This window comes from Psammomys obesus, unplaced genomic scaffold (genome assembly GCF_907164565.1).
Source record: "Psammomys obesus unplaced genomic scaffold, mPsaObe1.curated_primary_1811, whole genome shotgun sequence".
Lineage (NCBI taxonomy): Eukaryota > Metazoa > Chordata > Mammalia > Rodentia > Muridae > Psammomys > Psammomys obesus.
The window spans coordinates 24,912,071-24,928,750 of NW_026596039.1; the positions used below are offsets into that span (position 1 = coordinate 24,912,071).

The 16,680-nt window shown below is 43.6% G+C and overlaps 1 protein-coding gene across 1 annotated transcript; it reads right to left on the bottom strand.

Annotated features, from left to right (window-relative positions):
- Positions 1-3,566: 3,566 nt before the first annotated feature.
- Galp (galanin like peptide) lies at positions 3,567-15,216 on the bottom strand. Its single transcript, XM_055622373.1, has 5 exons — positions 15,133-15,216; positions 12,414-12,462; positions 10,016-10,096; positions 6,400-6,477; positions 3,567-3,735 (listed from the first exon to the last, which is right to left on the bottom strand). The coding sequence occupies exons 1-5, from the start codon at positions 15,214-15,216 to the stop codon at positions 3,686-3,688; spliced, it is 342 nt and encodes a 113-aa protein (XP_055478348.1). The 3' UTR covers positions 3,567-3,685.
- Positions 15,217-16,680: the final 1,464 nt, after the last annotated feature.

Here is a 16,680-nt window from a genome sequence, read left to right on the forward strand (position 1 = left end):
AAAGAAAGAAAGAAAGAAAGAAAGAAAGAAAGAAAGAAAGAAAGAAAAGAAAAAGAAAGGAAGGAGGAGGCTGGCTGGCTGAGGTGGAGCATGCCTTTAATCCCACCATTTGTGAGTTTGAGGCAGGTGGATTTCTGTGAGTTTGAGGCCAGCAAGTCCAGGATTACCAAGGCTACACAGTGAAACCCTGTCTCGAAAAACAAACAAATGAACAAAAACCAACCAATCAACCAAAAAAAAAAAAAAAAAAAAAAAAAAAAGCTGCACCTGAGAGTCCCTGCCTCAGCTTTCAGTTCTTGAGGCTAAGGCAGGAGGATGGGCGTTCCAGGAAAGCGTACGTTACAGGACTATACCCTCTCTCAAAATAATAAAAGAAACAAATGCAAGCATGCAACCACGTGACCCAACAACCCAGCATTGAGGTATATTTATAGATCTAAGCAAAATGGAAGCCACTCTTGCGGTCTGACACGTCAGTATGGTTATTACCAGGAGCCGAGCACTGAGGAAGAAGGACGCGCATCAAAGGTACAGTAGAAGTTCTAGGACCTGGGGGTTCTGTTGTTGTTGAGAAGCCTCACTGTGCAGCCTCGTCTGCCCTGGAACTTGCCATCCTCCTACCTTAGCTCCCTAGTTCGGAGGTGCAGCTACTCCGTGCCCAGCTTAAACTTGAGGGAGGCTCCCTCGTGTCTGCATCAGAACCCAAAACCTTGTTAAGCCGCCTTCATCCCTGGTTAATACACTTACCTCCCCTACCCTGCCTTCATGCCGGAGCCTCGTGTCTTCTAGAAGTCTCTCTGCAAAGTGGCGGGAACTGCCACGTCATCGCGTATTCAAGGAAGACCTTCTTCCGGTTGCTAGTCTGCCTGGTGACTGCCTTCAGCCCTTAGACGCCATTTTTAGACGTCGCTTTAGAAATCCCGATATTGGATTACAATTTTCGGTGCGACTGCCAGATTGAGGGGATTAGTTTCTTAAAGGACAAGGACATGGTCTTAGGCCTGTGAAACCAGCTACTGGGGAGGTTGAGGCAGGAGGACTATGAATGTAAGGCTTGCCTGGGCTACGAGTGAGTGTAAGACCAGCTGAGGAAATAATATTATTGAGGTGCTGCCTCATGATAGATAGATAGATAGATAGATAGATAGATAGATAGATAGATAGATAGATAGATAGATAAAAATAGTTTTATCTGCCTAGGCTGACGTCAGAGTATTTGCCTTAGCATGCAGGGGCCTGAAAGGGTGTGTTTCTAGCACTGTAGAAAACCGGGGGTGCTGACGCACACCTGAAATCTCAGGTAGAAGGATCAGAAGTTTAAGGATCATCTATGGCTATATAGAAAGTTTGGGGCCAGCTTGGACTATACCAGACCTTCCTAAACAAACAAACAAACAAATAAATAAAGCATTTGGAACAATGAGGTATGTCTCAGTGATAAAGCATTTGCCCAGCAGATGTGAACCCCTACTGAGTTTGATTTCTAAAAGTTAAGTAAGGTAGATCTGGGACAGGTTAGGGTGAGGAATAGGGGAGAATGTGATCAAAATATGTTGTGTACATATATGAAACTTGTAAAAAATTAATAAAACTTTTTACATTTTTTGAGACAGTGTTTCTCTGTGTAGCCTTGACTGTCCTGGTCTCTATTTATAGGCCAGGCTCCCCTCAAACTCACAGAGATCCACCTGCCTCTGCCTCCCTAAGTGCTGGGATTACAGGCCTGTGCCACTGCACCAGGCTTGGAACATTTTAAAAGATTAATAAATTAGCTGGGCAATGGTAGTGCATGATTTTAATACCAGTACTCAGTCTCAAAAAAAATAAAATAAAATAAAAATAAATGAACATAAAGCTGGGCATGGTGGGGCATACCTTTAATCCTCAGGAGGCAGAGGCAGGTGGATCTCTGTGAGTTCAAGGCAAGCCTGGTCTACAGATCAAGTTCCAGGACAGAACTACATAAATACATAAAGAGATCCTGTCTGAAAAAATAATAAAGGAAAGCTGGGCAGTGGTGGCGCACTTGGGAGGCAGAGGCAGGCGGATCTCTGAGTTTGAAGCCACACTTTGGTATACAAAGTGAGTCCAGGACAGCCACACAGAGAAACCCTATCTCAGAAAACCAATAAATAAATACTAAAAGATAATAAAAAAATAAAATAAAATAAAATAAAATAAAATAAAATAAAATAAAATGCCTAATTCTCTGGGTCATGGATTAGGTCTGCCTGCCCCTTGCCCTGATGATAATGGACTAAATCTCTGAAACTGAGTAAAGTATAAAAGCTGCCTTGGTCGTGGTGTCTTTTTACAGCATTAGAACTCTAAAACACTTCGGTTTCTGTTTGGTTTGGTTTTTTTTGTTTGTTTGTTTGTTTGTTTTTTAATTTAGGGTTTTTTTGTTTTTGTTTTTTTGAGACAAGATTTCTTTGTATGGCCTTGGCTGTCCTGGACTCACTTTGTAGACTACACCGGTCATCTGTCTGCCTCTGCTTCCCTGAGTGCTAGGATTAGAGGCGTGTACCACCGTACTCGGCTTAAAGTGGCTTTATTTTCACTTTTTTTTTTTTTGTAGGAGGAGGGGTTCTCTGTGTAGCCCTGGCTGTCCTGGAACTTGCTGTGTAGACCAGGCTGGCCTGGAAGTCAGAGAGACTAGCCTTTCTCTCTCTCTCCTCTCTCTCTCTCTCTCTCGTGTGTGTGTGTGTGTGTGTGTGTGTGTGTGTGTGTGTGTGTGATCAAAACCACAATATAAATTATATAATGAAGGCATGGTCTTTTAACGATACACAGAAAGAGAGAGAGGCAATTAGCCAGAACATATTGCAAAGATGTTCTATGATTACAAACTTTCCTCAAATGAGTTCCCTCATAGCCGGGCATGGTAGCACACACCTGTAATCCTAGCACTGTGGGAGGCAGAGGCAGGTATATCTCTGAGTTTGAGGCCAGCCTGGTCTACAAAGCAAGTCTAAGACATCCAAGGATACACATAAAAACCCTGTCTCCAATAACTAAAACATTACCTTAGGTTCCTTAATGACATCTTTTTTGTGTGTCTGCATGTAACTTTGTGAACCTGAGTACTGTGCCCTTAGAGGTCAGAGGTGTTAGGTACCCTGGAGCTGATATTTCAGGCAGTTGTGAGCCACTGGACATGGATGGTGAGAATGGAACACGGGTCCTTTGTAAGAGTAGGAAGTAACCAAGGAGTGGTCTCTCCAGCCCCCAATTTATCTCCTTATTGTTGTATTAAAATGATGTGCATGTATATGTTTCTGTATATGTTTTGTAAAAAGTTAATGCAGGTGCCCATGGAGACCAGAGGCATCAGAACCCCTGGTGCTAGAATGGCTGGTGGTTATGGCCTGACTGTATGTGTGTGTGTGCTGGGTACAGGACTCACATCCTCTGGAAAAGCAAAAAGTGCTCTTAACCACTGAGCCATTTCTCCACACCCCCCCCCATGACATCTTAGACTTGGCCCAAGAGCAATCAATAAAACCAGAGACACTACAGAGTTACTTCAGCATAATTCTTTAAATATTACAACATGTCTTAGTGACCTTTAGGGATATAATTGTCTTAGTCTCAGCAAAAGGTGTTGAGAGAACTTCATAGGCAGGGGATAGGGGGTGAGAATGAGCTAGAAAAGAATGAGGAGTGAAACACTGTGACTAAGTCTCTATAACTTCAGGGTGGCTTCTTTCCTGGGAACATTCTTGTCCTGCAGATCTGCAACAGGAGAGCAACATGTGGGTTAATTTTTAACTCATTTTATTTATCAGCATTGTATGTGTAGTGGTTGTGGTTGTGGTGGTGTGTGTTGGGGGGTACAAGCCTGCGCCATGGTGCATGCATGGAGGTAAAAGTTCAACTTTATGGGGTCAGTTCTCTCCTTTCACTTTTACCTGAGTGGTGGCAATCAAACCCCAGTTTTCTGGTTTTCTGGGCAAATTCTTTACCCTCTGAGCCATCACACTGGCTCCAACATCGGGGTTTCTAATAGTTCCAGTCAACTAATGATGCAGAGGCCCTAGACACTTTGTACGTTCATTTACTCTGGTTCTTATGCAGGAGAGGTGGTATGGGCCACAGATGTACTGACTTTAAATATTTTAAATTTATTTTTACTATTTTGCGTGTATGGGTTTTGCCCAGGTGTGTGTGTGTGTGTGTGTGTGTGTGTGTGTGTGTGTGTGTGTGGTGCCCGAAGAGGCCAGAAGAGGATGTCAATTCCCCGAGACAGTTGTGAGACACTGTATGGATGCTGGGTGTGGAATCTGTTTCCTCTAAGAGAGCCATTGGTGGTCTTTCTTCGTTATCTTCTAAGTCAGGGTCTCTCACTGAACATGGAGCTAATCAATCAGCTAGAGTGAGTAACTAGTAAACTCCTGGGATGCTGGAAATTCAAACTCAAGTTCCCTTGTTTCCAACTGAGCCATCTCCTCAGGCACAGGTTACTGTTAAGGCTAGGGAGGAAGACTTCTCTGGCCATCTCAGCTTCAGTAGCTTTTCTGGTTCTTCTTGTTTTCCTTTCTCATTCTGCCTACCATTTCTCTGCATCTGCACACTTTTTTTTCCATCCCATTTCAAGAGGGTTTATAGTAATGTCAATGATCAATATTTTTAAGAAACAAAAAGTGCAGTCAAGGTAGAGGTGAGAATTAATAAATTCAGGGGGTGTGTCATTCTCAGAATACTTCAATACATATTCTTCTAAGCTCTCTCTCTCTCTCTCTCTCTTTCTCTGTGTGTGTGTGTGTGTGTGTGTATGTGTGTGTGTGTGTGTGCCTGTGGTGTATATTCATGTGTATATCCATTCACCAAATGTTGGATGTCCTGTTCAATTGACTTCTGTCTTTATTGAAGACTGAGTCTCTCACTGAATCTGAAGCACTGTAGTCAGCAAGTGCCAGTGATCCTCTGCCCCCACCTCCCCTTCCCTTCAGGACTGGGGTTAGAGGTAACACATGACTTTTCATACAGGTAGTACTGGGGATCTGAGCTGAGGTCATCATGCTTGCAAAAGCTGGAACCCTCTGAGTCATTCTCTCCAGCCCACATATGTTTCTCAAAAGAGCTGACACAGTTGCAATAAACCTGTGGGGTACTGGGTTCCAAGAACTGGGCTGGGAGTGTTCACTTGAACAGAAAAAATACTGAGATCCAAGAAAGATGTGGTGCTGGGTAAAGTCCCAACAGAGGAAGCAGGCAAAGCTGAGGTGTGGGCACACACTGAGATCCTCATTGGTTAGAAAGGGGTTATGAGCTGGGTGGCAGTTAGTGCACACCTTTAAACACAGCACTCGGGAGGCAGAGGCAGGCGGATCCCTGAGTTTGAGGCCAACCTGGTCTACAGGCTGAGTTCCAGGACAGTCAGAGCTGTTAAACAGAGAAACCTTGTCTCTAAAAACAAAAACAAAAGAAACCCTCCCTAAAAAAAGAAAGAGAAAGGGAAAGAAAGAAAGAAAGAAAGAAAGAAAGAAAGAAAGAAAGAAAGAAAGAAAGAAAGAAAGGAAGGAAGGAAGGAAGAAAGAAAGAAAGAAAGAAAGAAAGAAAGAAAGAAAGAAAGAAAGAAAGAAAGAAAGAAAGAAAGAAAGAATCATACATAGAGAGCCATGGAGATGTTTCCATGAGTAAAGGTGCAAGCCACCAAGCCTGATAACTGGAGTTCAATCCCCTAGGATTCACAGGGTGGAAAAAAAGAACCATCTCCTGTAGATTGTCCTGACCTGTCCTCCACACTCACACTGTAGAGGTCATACAGGCATGCACACACATGTGTTCGAATGCACACACAAAGTGAAATAATTAATTAACTAACTAATGTTGAAGAGATGACTCAGTAGCTAAAAGTGCATACTGATCTTGTAAGGGACCCAAGTTCAGTTCCCAGCACCCACAACAGGCGGCTCACAATGGCCAATAACTCCAGCTCCAGGAGATTATGGGATACACTCTTCTGGGCTCCATGAACACAAACACACACTTAAAAAAATAAATAGTGCTTTTTAAAATGAATGAGTAATTTTAAAAATGGTGGTCAGAAAAAGCCCTTAAAGAGAGGTGACCACTCAAATGGTTTCTGAAGGACTTTGAGGAATTTGGCCATGCAATGCTATAGTCACAGAGGGGACCTCAAGCTCAGGTCTAGGGCCTCATATGGGAAAGGGTTCAATGGTAAGATCTTGTTATTAGTTGGGGAACTAGAGCTGGTCCATGAGGAAGAGTCTGAGGGAGCATAGGAAATGAGAGGCTGGGGCGCGTGGAGAGATGCTCAGAATCCTGCTGAGGGATGCTTATTGGCTGGTTGCAGCTTCTTCCCTGACTTTTTGCCACTCAATTCATCCTCTCACTTCCCCTCCCCCCTCTTTTTTCTGCATTCCCAATCTTTACCTCTAATCTTTGGTTTGAAAAATGTTTCAACCACTGTCCTTTTGGTCTTGCTTGGAGCGTGGGAATAAGGGAGTCCATCTAGGAAAAGGGACAAGACATCACCATCAACTGAAATACCAACAAAGGGCCGTAGAGACAGCTCAGAGAGTTAAGCCACTTGCTGCCAAGTCTGATGAACTGAGTTTTATTTTGAGAGCCCCATGGTAGAAGGAGGGAACTGACTTTTCCATAAGTTGTCCTCTGAGCTCGACACACAGCTGTGGCATATGCACACACATGCATAATAACTAAATAAAGTAGATAAATAGATAAATAAATGTAGAGGCTCCATGGCATTCATTATTTCTACATATAATGTAGCTTCTTTTTTTTGCTTTTGTTTTGGTTTTTGGTTCTTGGAGACAGGGTTTCTCTGTATAACCTTGGCTGTCCTGGACTTGATTTGTAGCCCAGGCTGGCCTCAAACTCACAGATTACAGGTGTGTGCCACTGTACCCAGCTAGCTTCACTTTCTTTATTTCCTTGGAATTTCTGAGTACCTGGTGGCTCTTAATCAAGACTTTGTCCTTGTGAGAGCCATTTAACTGTGTTTGAAGAAGTTTTGAATTTCCATAAATGAGAGGATATATAAAGGCATGCTGCAGTTCCCACCTGGGATTGGCCCCCAGCAGCCAAGAAGTAAGGATCTCCAAGTATCTATAAAAACCAGGTTGGAAGCCAAGGAATATCTGTTCAGCACTGTTCTCTGCAGGTGACAGTGAGGAGGCAGCTCGGGTTAAGTCTGACACTGCATTTACAGGGAAGGGCAGCATCCACTAAACCCCTCCCTCCTAGCCAGTTTCTGAGATCTCGATTGAAAAGCTGTAGTCCTACTGTGTGCCATTGTATGCCCAGATCTTGGTATCCCCAAAGATGAGCAGGAGCCAGACCATGTCTGCAAGAACAAAGATACTTTATTTTGGGCTTAAGCTCAGACTCCCCACCATCCAGCACAGTGGATTAGGAGCCCCCTACCCCCACCCCCCAGTAGCTGCAAAGCTGAGTTTTTATTATGGTTTAAGCAAGGAACAGGACTTTCAGTTACGTGATTGGTTCACGTTTAGCAGAAGCAAGCTTGTCATAAATTGATTGGTTGGTGCTGATTTAGGGAATGTGGGGGGAAAGATCTCATGGAGTGTGCAAGTAACAAGGTGTGCCCAGGTAACAAAGAGTGCTAACAAAAAGTGCCCAGGTAACAATATCATTTTGGTTAGCTGAGCAAAGTTTTCTAACTAACTTTTAATTTGATTGGTCAAGTGCTTGGGGACTTTTCAAGGTGGTTACTAGACTATTGTTTCTGATATTCAGGGAGATTATTTGAGTTATTGTATCTCATTTTCATGGACGATAGTTTCATGTTCTGAGAATTAGAAACAGGGTCTATCTAAGCAATTGTGGGAACATTACCAGGAAACAGAAACTCAGGCCTATAGTGTCTTATGAAGCCTGTCATGGCAGCACAGCTGCTGTAGCACAGCTGCTTGGGCCCTTCACCAGATTGTTTAGGGTTTTGGAGATGAGTATGTGCTGCTGTGTTTGTGGAAACCAGATGTCAACATTAGGCTCTTTTGTTTGTTTTTGTTTTGAGACAGGGTTTCTCTGTATAGCCCTGGTTGTCCTGGAACTTGATCTGTAAACCAGGCTGGCCTCAAACTCACAGAGATCTGCCTTCCTCGCCTCCTGAGTTCTAGGATTAAAGGTATAAGCCAACATCAGGCTTTTTTTCCCCTCCATTGTTCTCTGCCTTATTTTTTTAGAGACAGAATTGATCACTGAACCTGGAGCTCACCAATTTGGCTAGACTGGCTGGCCAGGGAAAAGGGTCTCTGAAGGTATCAGGTAGAGAAGAGAACCATGAAGGGATGAGAATGAAAACTTGGTTCAGACTGACTTCATCAACCTTATAAAGAGTCTTATCAAAACTTATAAAGAGTGTGATATCACACAGTTCATTCCTAGTATATTTTTAAAGGTTTATTTATTTATTTATTTTACATATATGCATGTTCTATCTGCATGTATACCTGAGTGGCAGAAGAGGGATTCAGATCCCAGTTATAGAGGGTTGTGAGCCACTGTGTGGTTGCTGGGAATTAAACTCAGGACCTCTGGAAGACCAGACAGTGTTAACCACTGAGCCATCTCTCCAGCCCCACATTACCAATGTATTTAAACCCAGTATTTTTAGGGGGAAAGTCTCCCCATACAGTACAATTCTCAGTCCACAAGGAAGCATAATGACATGGAAACTCAACTTCAGATACAAGTCATTTCTTCCAAGAAGGTGGGTTCTACAAATAGGCTACTGTAAAGGCTCTGGCCTAGTCTAGGTCATACAGATAGCATAGAGGTCATGTGTGCTATTAGCCACCTCTGGTCCTAGTTGTGGGAGTTTAGGGAACCCCTGGCTATAAGGCTTATTTAGATTACTAGCCATCTCCCATCCTAGTTGTAGGAGCTTGACAAGGCCTAAACCAACAGATAACACAGATAGCCAGCATATTAATTACTTCCAGTTCTCAGCTTTCTGGATGGGAGAACAGGTGTTGGTTTGCTTGTTTTTTTTAACATCTTGCCCATTGGAAAAACAGTCTTGTGTGCTTAACATTTCTGATTTCTCTGGAGAGCTGTGGGCACAAGGACCTTCGTGCCATGCTCCCAACAGCCAGCAAGCTCAGGACCACCTGTCTCCATCTCCCTAGCACTGAGATTTCAAGCTCATATTGCCCTGCTGAGCTCTTTTATGTAGGTTCTGAACTTAATTCTTCATGCTTGTACAACAAACACTGTATTGACTGAGCTATCTGAGCTATCTTCCCAGGGCTAGCTTAGTTTGTTGTTGTTGTTGTTGTTATTATTATTATTATTATTACTACTACTACTACTACTACATATTTATTTATTTATTCATTGTGTGTGTGTGTGTGTGTGTGTGTGTGTCTGTCTGTGTGTGTGTCTGTGTGTGGTGCAGATATATAGATCAGAGGACAGCCTGTGAAAGTCAGTTCTCTCCTTCCATTGTTTTTGTTGTTGTTGTTGTTGTTGTTGTTGGGCTTTTTGTTTGTTTGGTTTGGTTTTTGGGGGTTTTTTGAGACAGGCTTTCCCTATGTAGCCTTGGCTGTCTTGGACTCACTTTGTAGACCAGACTGGCCTCAAACTCTCAGAGATCCACCTGCCTCTGCCTCCCTGAGTGCTGGGATTAATAGTGTGTGCCACCAAGTCCTCTCCTTCCATTTTATAGGTCCTGGGGATAGAACTTGGTGGCCAGGCTGGGCAGCAAGTATCTTTACCCACTGAGCTATGTTGCTGGATCTGTTTTTCCTTGGGGATGGCAGTGTTGGGTGACAAGCTCCTGACTCTCCTGTCTCTGTATCCCAAGTATGAGAGTACTGGCATGCACAACCACACCCAAGTGAAATGAGGCTATAATTTTAGCTGTGGAGAAATTAAAATCTTGACAGATTTGAATCATTTTCTAGGTAGAAGAACTAGGAAGTGACAGAGTGAGGGGTGGAGCCCACATCTATCGTGAATGGTGGAGGATGCTGGAGATGAAGGGAGGGTGGTGATTACTCACCAATGGCCTTCCACAGGTCTAGGATCTCAAGAGCTGAGTCCCTCTTCCTGCCCTGGTCTGCCTTTGAGGAAAGGTGAAGGACTAGGGAAGGGATGGGAGACAACAGGAGAGCTGTTAAATAGAATGACATCACACAGGATCCAGGAAGTCCTCCCAGCATTTGACAGAATACCTCCAAAAAGTGCTGTAGGACAGGATGCACACTGACCATAGTGTGGTCTAGGGCTGTATCACACCTATGTCTGGGTACAAATCTCAAGTTTTCAGTTCTTTCTGTCATGTTGTCATGGCAACATGGGCTTTTCTTACTTCCTTTTTTATATTCATTTGTTCATTAATTTTATGTGTTTGTGTGTAAGAGAGAGTGGAGAGGGGGAGAGTTAATCCTCCATTGGGCAAGAATAAAACCACTACAACTTTGAGCCAAATTTGAAGCAAGCTTTAATTAAATACTGGCAGGATGGTGGATTCTGGCAAGGTCCATTCCTGGGTCCCCATTTTGCAGAATCACTTTTGCAGAGGCTTTAAAAGGCAACCCCATAAGGCCACTGTATTTCCCATCAGGTCCAATCAGGGGGAAGCATTAATCCTAACATATTTCCTACTTCCCACTTATATGTGCTCTAGTGCAGCTCATGCAATTGGGTCAAACCAACTTGCTTAGGGGAGTGAAAACCTGTGGCTTGTTATCTCCCACAAACAATAACCTCCAGCATTTCAGGAAGTATCGGTACTTGGGCAGGGGGCTTACAAGTCAGAGGCATTTTTGTTCTATGGATCTCTTAGGCACAGTAATTAAAATTAAAAAGTTAACTTCAGCTCTCACAAGAGACAGAGAGATGTTGGGGGCAACACACATGCCATGGCACGTGTATGACAGTCAGAGGACAATTTATGGGAGTCAGTTTAGGCTCCTTCTGGGGACTAAACACTGTTCCTTAGGCTTGCCAAGCACCACTTTTACCCACTGAGCCATCTTGTTGGTCTCCAGCCTGAGGATTCATAGACTTCTGACTGAAGCCTGTGAGGAACAAAGATCCTCATATTTCATAATAAAAGTACTGGAGACTTAGGATAGGAAAATTCAAGCATCAGCATTGACTGACTAGGTGCAGAGAACAGTTTATAAACCCTAACACATGACCTCTGCCCACTTCCTTTAAATTTTGAGACAGATTCTCACTGTGGAGTCCTGACTGGCATGGAACTTACTACGTAGACTAGACTGGCCTTGAACTCATAGAGAACCATCAGACTGCCTCTGCCTCCTGAGTGCTGGGATTAAAGGTGTGCCCCACCACACCTGACCCAATTTTATTTCTAACAAATTGAGCCTAGCCTCTGGCATATTTGGGAGCATGGTGCATGCTGGATTTAGTGGGAACTGAGCAGTGTGTGGCTAAGTCCACGTGCTCCTAAAAAATTCATTCAGGGAAGTGGAGGAGCAGGGATGGAAGAAAATAAAGAGGAAAGCATGATGTCTAAAATCATAGCATGGTACCCATTATGGACAGAAAGTATGGTATTCAGTGCAGCTGGTGTTGCTTAATTCATTTGTTAGAAATTACATTTGTTTGGGCATTTATTTATTATATATGTGTTTATGTGTGTAGGTGAAACCCTTGACACTTCATCCCTGTGGAGAACAGAAAACATCCTATAGGAACTGTTTCCCTCTTTCTGCCATGTGGATACTGAGGGCTAGAACTCAAGTCATCAGGCTTGGAGGCAAATACCTTTATCCACTGAGCCATCTTGTCAACCTTTTCCCCTCTCCCTTTATGTAGGTTTTAGGATCAAATTCGGTCATCAGTTTGCACCACCAGGCTACAAGTGACTTTACTCACTGAGCCACCTCTTTTTTTTTTTTTTTTTTTTTTTTGAGACTGCCCAGACTGGCCTCAATTCCTTAAGTAGCTCATGATGACCTTGAACTCCTGATCCACCTGCCTCTCCGTCTCAAGTGCTGGGATTACAGGTCTATAAGACACCATATATGGTTTGAATCTGAACCATCTCCCATGGGTTCATGTTTTGAACACTTGTCCATTCCCATAGAATTTTTAGCAGGTGGAGTCTAACTCAAAGAAATAGGTCTCTAGGGGCAGGCCTTTGAAGGCTGTAGGTCTGACCTATACTTATGGCTACACAGTGATACCTGGCTTCTTCCATACCCTCCCACCTACGTGATGCATGCTAGCCTACCAGGTCTTGCCTACCATGATGGAGCAAAACCCTCTGAAACAGTGAGCCAAGACAAGTCTTTCTACCCTTATCTGTCCAGTTATTTTGGTCACAGTGATGCAAAAACAACTAACCCAGTGTCTTTTCTGGGTCACAAAGCCATTGGCATCAGATAGACATGAGTGAGCGATGATCATGGACAAAAAGCACTTACCAGGACCCAGAAGGTAACCAGCACTATTGAGGGTCCAGCCTCCTCGTCCCTGGAAGAGATAAAGAAATGAGGACTCAGGAAAGTGGCAAAATCATGGCAATTCAGGGTGATGTAGGTCACCATGCCTCCTTGATACTAACCAGTGACATAGCTTTGTTTAGTACCTATTTCCGCCCCATGCAATTAGGACTTCCTATAATCCAGCAAGTGGAAGACCTGAGCAAGATGGCTCAATGAGTTAAGGGTGCTTTGAGACTAAGTATGACCTTGATCCCCTGGTGGAAGAAGAGAAATGACTCTTGTAGGTTATCTTATGATTTCCACACTCTCACTGTATAATACACACACACACACACACACACACACACTCACACACACTCACACACACATTCACACACACATGCACACAACAGACAGACTCTAAGAAACACAATATTTAAAATATGACAGTTTGGAATAGAAGGAAAGTTTTGAAAGGTCTTGCTTCAGGAAGAGAATGAAAGCTGCAGGTGTGGAGGGAGGCACATGGAAAGTTGACTGTAACAGACCTTAGTAACAACCCTCCCCTCAGACTTTAGCACAACTGACTCTGTGATGAAAGTAGTATTCAGGCCATAAAACTCAGCATGTAGACAGTACCACCTGCCAAAACTAAGACAAAGACTTAATCCATCGAAGTCTATAGTTCTGAGAAAGTCTCTAAGTGTACTTTCTTTTTGGCTTCTGTACTTCCAATTCTGGCTAACTGTTCTTGTTAAGTGCTTAAAAGCTCACCCTAAGAAAGGGCTGGGGCTACACTGGGGTCTCAAACACCCAGTGAAGTTGCCAGTCGGCTAAGACAGACTTAAACCCATGTCCGAGGTGTCTTCTCTGGCGGACACCCTACAACAGTGACTGCCAATGAAGGGACTCCAGCCAGCCCAAGCATAGAAAACATAGTTCTGGCAGGCCTGGCCCTTTCTCCTCCACTCCCTCTGGCTTTTTGGGAGGTTTGAGAAAGGAGAATTCTAAGGTCAAGGCCTTCCTTCCTGGGCTACTGAGGAAGTCCAAAAGCCAGCCTGGACAACGCAGTGAAATGCTGCCTCAAAAGAAAAACTAAATAACTACATAAATGATAACTGAGGCTGTGGGTCAGTTGGTAAAGCGCCTGTCTTAACAACTGTGAATCCCTGGTTTCATCCCAGCACTGAGGAGGTGAGGGCACAGCTATCAGGAGTTCAAGAATAGCCTGAGAACCAGATAACTCAGGAGGCAGAGGCAAGCATATCTCTTTGAATTCAAGGCCAGCCTGGTCTAGATATTGAATTCCAGTACAGCCAAAGCTATACAGAGAGATCCTACCTCAATGAACTCCATTGCTAAGGGAAGCTCCACCATTAAGTTCACACTGAGTTAAGACTTGATAAAGAATGGAGAGGTGTGGCCTAGGGTTAGTCTGTAGAGTGTTTCCCTAATATGCGTGAAACCCTGGGTTTGAGTCCCAGCACTGTGTAAAACTGGGTGTGATAGCGCTTGTCTGTAATCCCAGCACTCTGGAAGGAAAATCAGGAGGTTCAGGACTTGAAGGCCATGTTTGGCTAATGGGGAGGTGGAGGGTCATCTGGGAGAGAGATCTTCTGGTTTTGTTTTGAGAGAGGGTCTTTCTACATAGACCAGACTGGCCTGGGACTCATAGAGAGCCTCTTGCCTCTGCCTCCACAGTGCTGGGATTAAAGACATGTGCCACCATGCCCAGTTTTAGAATTAAAATATTGTCTCAAAACTAAAAACACACCTGAGCATGGTGGCATGGCTCTTCACTATATACATCAAGCTCTCAAAGCTCAGCCTGTCCTTGCCTCCTCAGTACTGGGATTAAAGGCAAGAACCAGCATGTCTGGTCTAATTTTGTTTTGTTTATTGTTTTTGAGACAAGGATTGGCTACAGAGGGTTGGTGGCCTTCAATCTACCCTCCTGAGATCTGGGATCTCAGGCATGTATCACCAACCATGCTAGCTTCTTTTCTTTTTTCTTTTGGTGTGTGCGTGTGTGTGTGCACACACGAATGCACACCACAGCATGCTTGTGAAGGTCAGAGTACCACTCTCAGAGGTCAGTTCTCTCCTGATCAAATTCATCAAGCTTATGCAGTAGGCATTTTACCCATTGAGCCATCTTGTCAGCCCTCTATTTTATTTTATTTTTCCCTTAGACAGAGTGTCACATTGCCCAGGTTAGCCTCAACACTACTAGCTCATGGATCATTCTACTACTAGTGGAAGTCAGACTTCATTCCTGATCCTCCTCCCTGCCTCCTGAGTGGTGGTTAAAGGCATACACTACCATGCTTTGTGGGGATGGAACCCAGAGCTTCTCCCCTGTTGGCAAGTGCTCCACCAACTGAGCTACACCACTTTTTTCTCCTTTTGTTTCCTTATTTATTTAAATAGGATCTCACTATGCTGTCTACTGGCCTCAAACTCAAGAATCCCTCTGTCTCTACTTCTCTAGTGCTGGGATTCCTGGTAGGTGCCATCACACTAGGCTGAATAAGCTGCATTCCAACCTTCTATTGTTTTCCTCCTGTCCTCTACTCCATTCTTAAGGCCAAACTGACAAGGTCATTTCCCATCATTTTGCTCAGTTTCACATTAGCTTGTTCCCCTAAGGTTCCCCAGAATCAAAGCAGAAAAGATTTAAAACCTCTCCCCAGAAGGAAGCAATGGGGGAAGTTGTTACTCTGTGAACAGGCGCAGATTCTGGTGTTTCTGCCAGGCTCAGCAAGACGGTGAGGAGGAGGACCAGATGCCTGGAGTAGGCCATCCTGGAGGTGGAAGAGCAAGGCACACAGCTGAGGAATACTGCAACGACAGGGGGAGAGTTAGTTTCCAAAGCAGGGATGTGTACTGCTCTGGTGTGGAGAGAACATTACTAAGTGGAACTGATTAAAAAAAAAAAAAAAAGAAAGAAAGAAAGAAAAAAAACACCCAAACAAACAAAATCATACATCTGCAAGAGGTTGATAATAGCATGCAGCAGGACATCATCACCATGACCAAAGGTTGCCAGATCATGTCTGTTTATTTTAAATATGTCACAGAAAAAAAATGAAACAAGCATTTTTTTCTTTTGTGTTTGTTTTGGCATCTCTTCTCTTTTCTTTTTGTCGTGTGTGTGTGTGTGTGTGTGTGTGTGTGTGTGTGTGTGTGTGTGTAGGGATGGTGGGATTGGTAAATGGAAATTTAACCCAGGGCTTCTCATACACAAGCATATCAAGCTATACCTTGACCCTGCACTGAGGGATTCTAGGCATGTGCTCTACCACTGAGTCACAACACTCCAGCCTGTCACTGGGAGTTTCTAGGCAAATGCTCGCTCTATCATTGAATTATCTATATCCCTGGTATTTTTTTTGTTTTATTTTGAGGAAGAATCTAATGTTCTCAAGGCAGCCTTGAATTCCTTCTGCAGCTCAAGCTGGCAAGGATTTTTTGATCCTTCTGTCTCAACTTCTATAGTGACTATATGGCAGGCTTGTGCTAGAGGATAAACCTACAGAATGCTTTTTTAAAGACTTATTATTTATACAGCATTCTACCTGATGTATGCCTGATGTATGCACCAGAAGAGGGCACCAGATCTCACTCTAGATGGTTATGAGCCACCATGTGATTGCTGGGAACTGAACTCAGGACCTTTGGAAGAGCAGCCAGTGTTCTTAACTTCTGAGCCATCTCTCCAGCGCCCCTCCTTTTAAATAGAAGTTTTTACTTTCTTTTTTTATTTGTTTTTTATTTTATGTACGTTGGTATTTATCCTGCATGTTTGTCTGTGTGAGGAGTTACAGACAGTTGTGAGCTGCCATGCGGATGCTGAGAATTGAACCCGAGTCCACAGGAAGAGCAATCTGTGCTCTTAACCTCTAAGCCATCTCTCTAGCCTGGAGTGCTCACCTTTTAAACTCAGGCTTGCTTCAAACCCTGATCCTCCTGCCTCCACTCTGGAGTATTGGGATTATAGGCACATATAACATCTGGTTTAAGGGTGTTTTGTTTTGTTTTTTTGCCTCATTTTGAAATATATGTTTAAATAAAACAAGACTAGGCTGTACACCTATAATCCCAGCACTCCAGCGGTTGTTGAATCAGGAATGCAAGGTCATCCTTGGGTTTAAGGCTAGTCTGGAATACATGATAGTGTCTAAAAGTGAAAGCTAAGAATGAAAGGAAGAGAGAGAGAGAAGAAAGAAAGAAAGAAAGAAAGAAAGAAAGAAAGAAAGAAAGAAAG

Bases quoted from the DNA above. Each gene is read 5' to 3' on its own strand.
- Galp (XM_055622373.1), bottom strand. From the start codon at position 15,216: ATGGCCTACTCCAGGCATCTGGTCCTCCTCCTCACCGTCTTGCTGAGC. The intron at 10,097-12,413 runs GTAAGTGCTTTT...TCCCTTCCCTAG, and splicing joins TGGTTACCTTCTGGGTCCTG to TCCTTCACCTTTCCTCAAAG. The intron at 3,736-6,399 runs GTAAAGATTGGG...CTCCTGTTGCAG, and splicing joins TTTCAAACCAAAGATTAGAG to ATCTGCAGGACAAGAATGTT.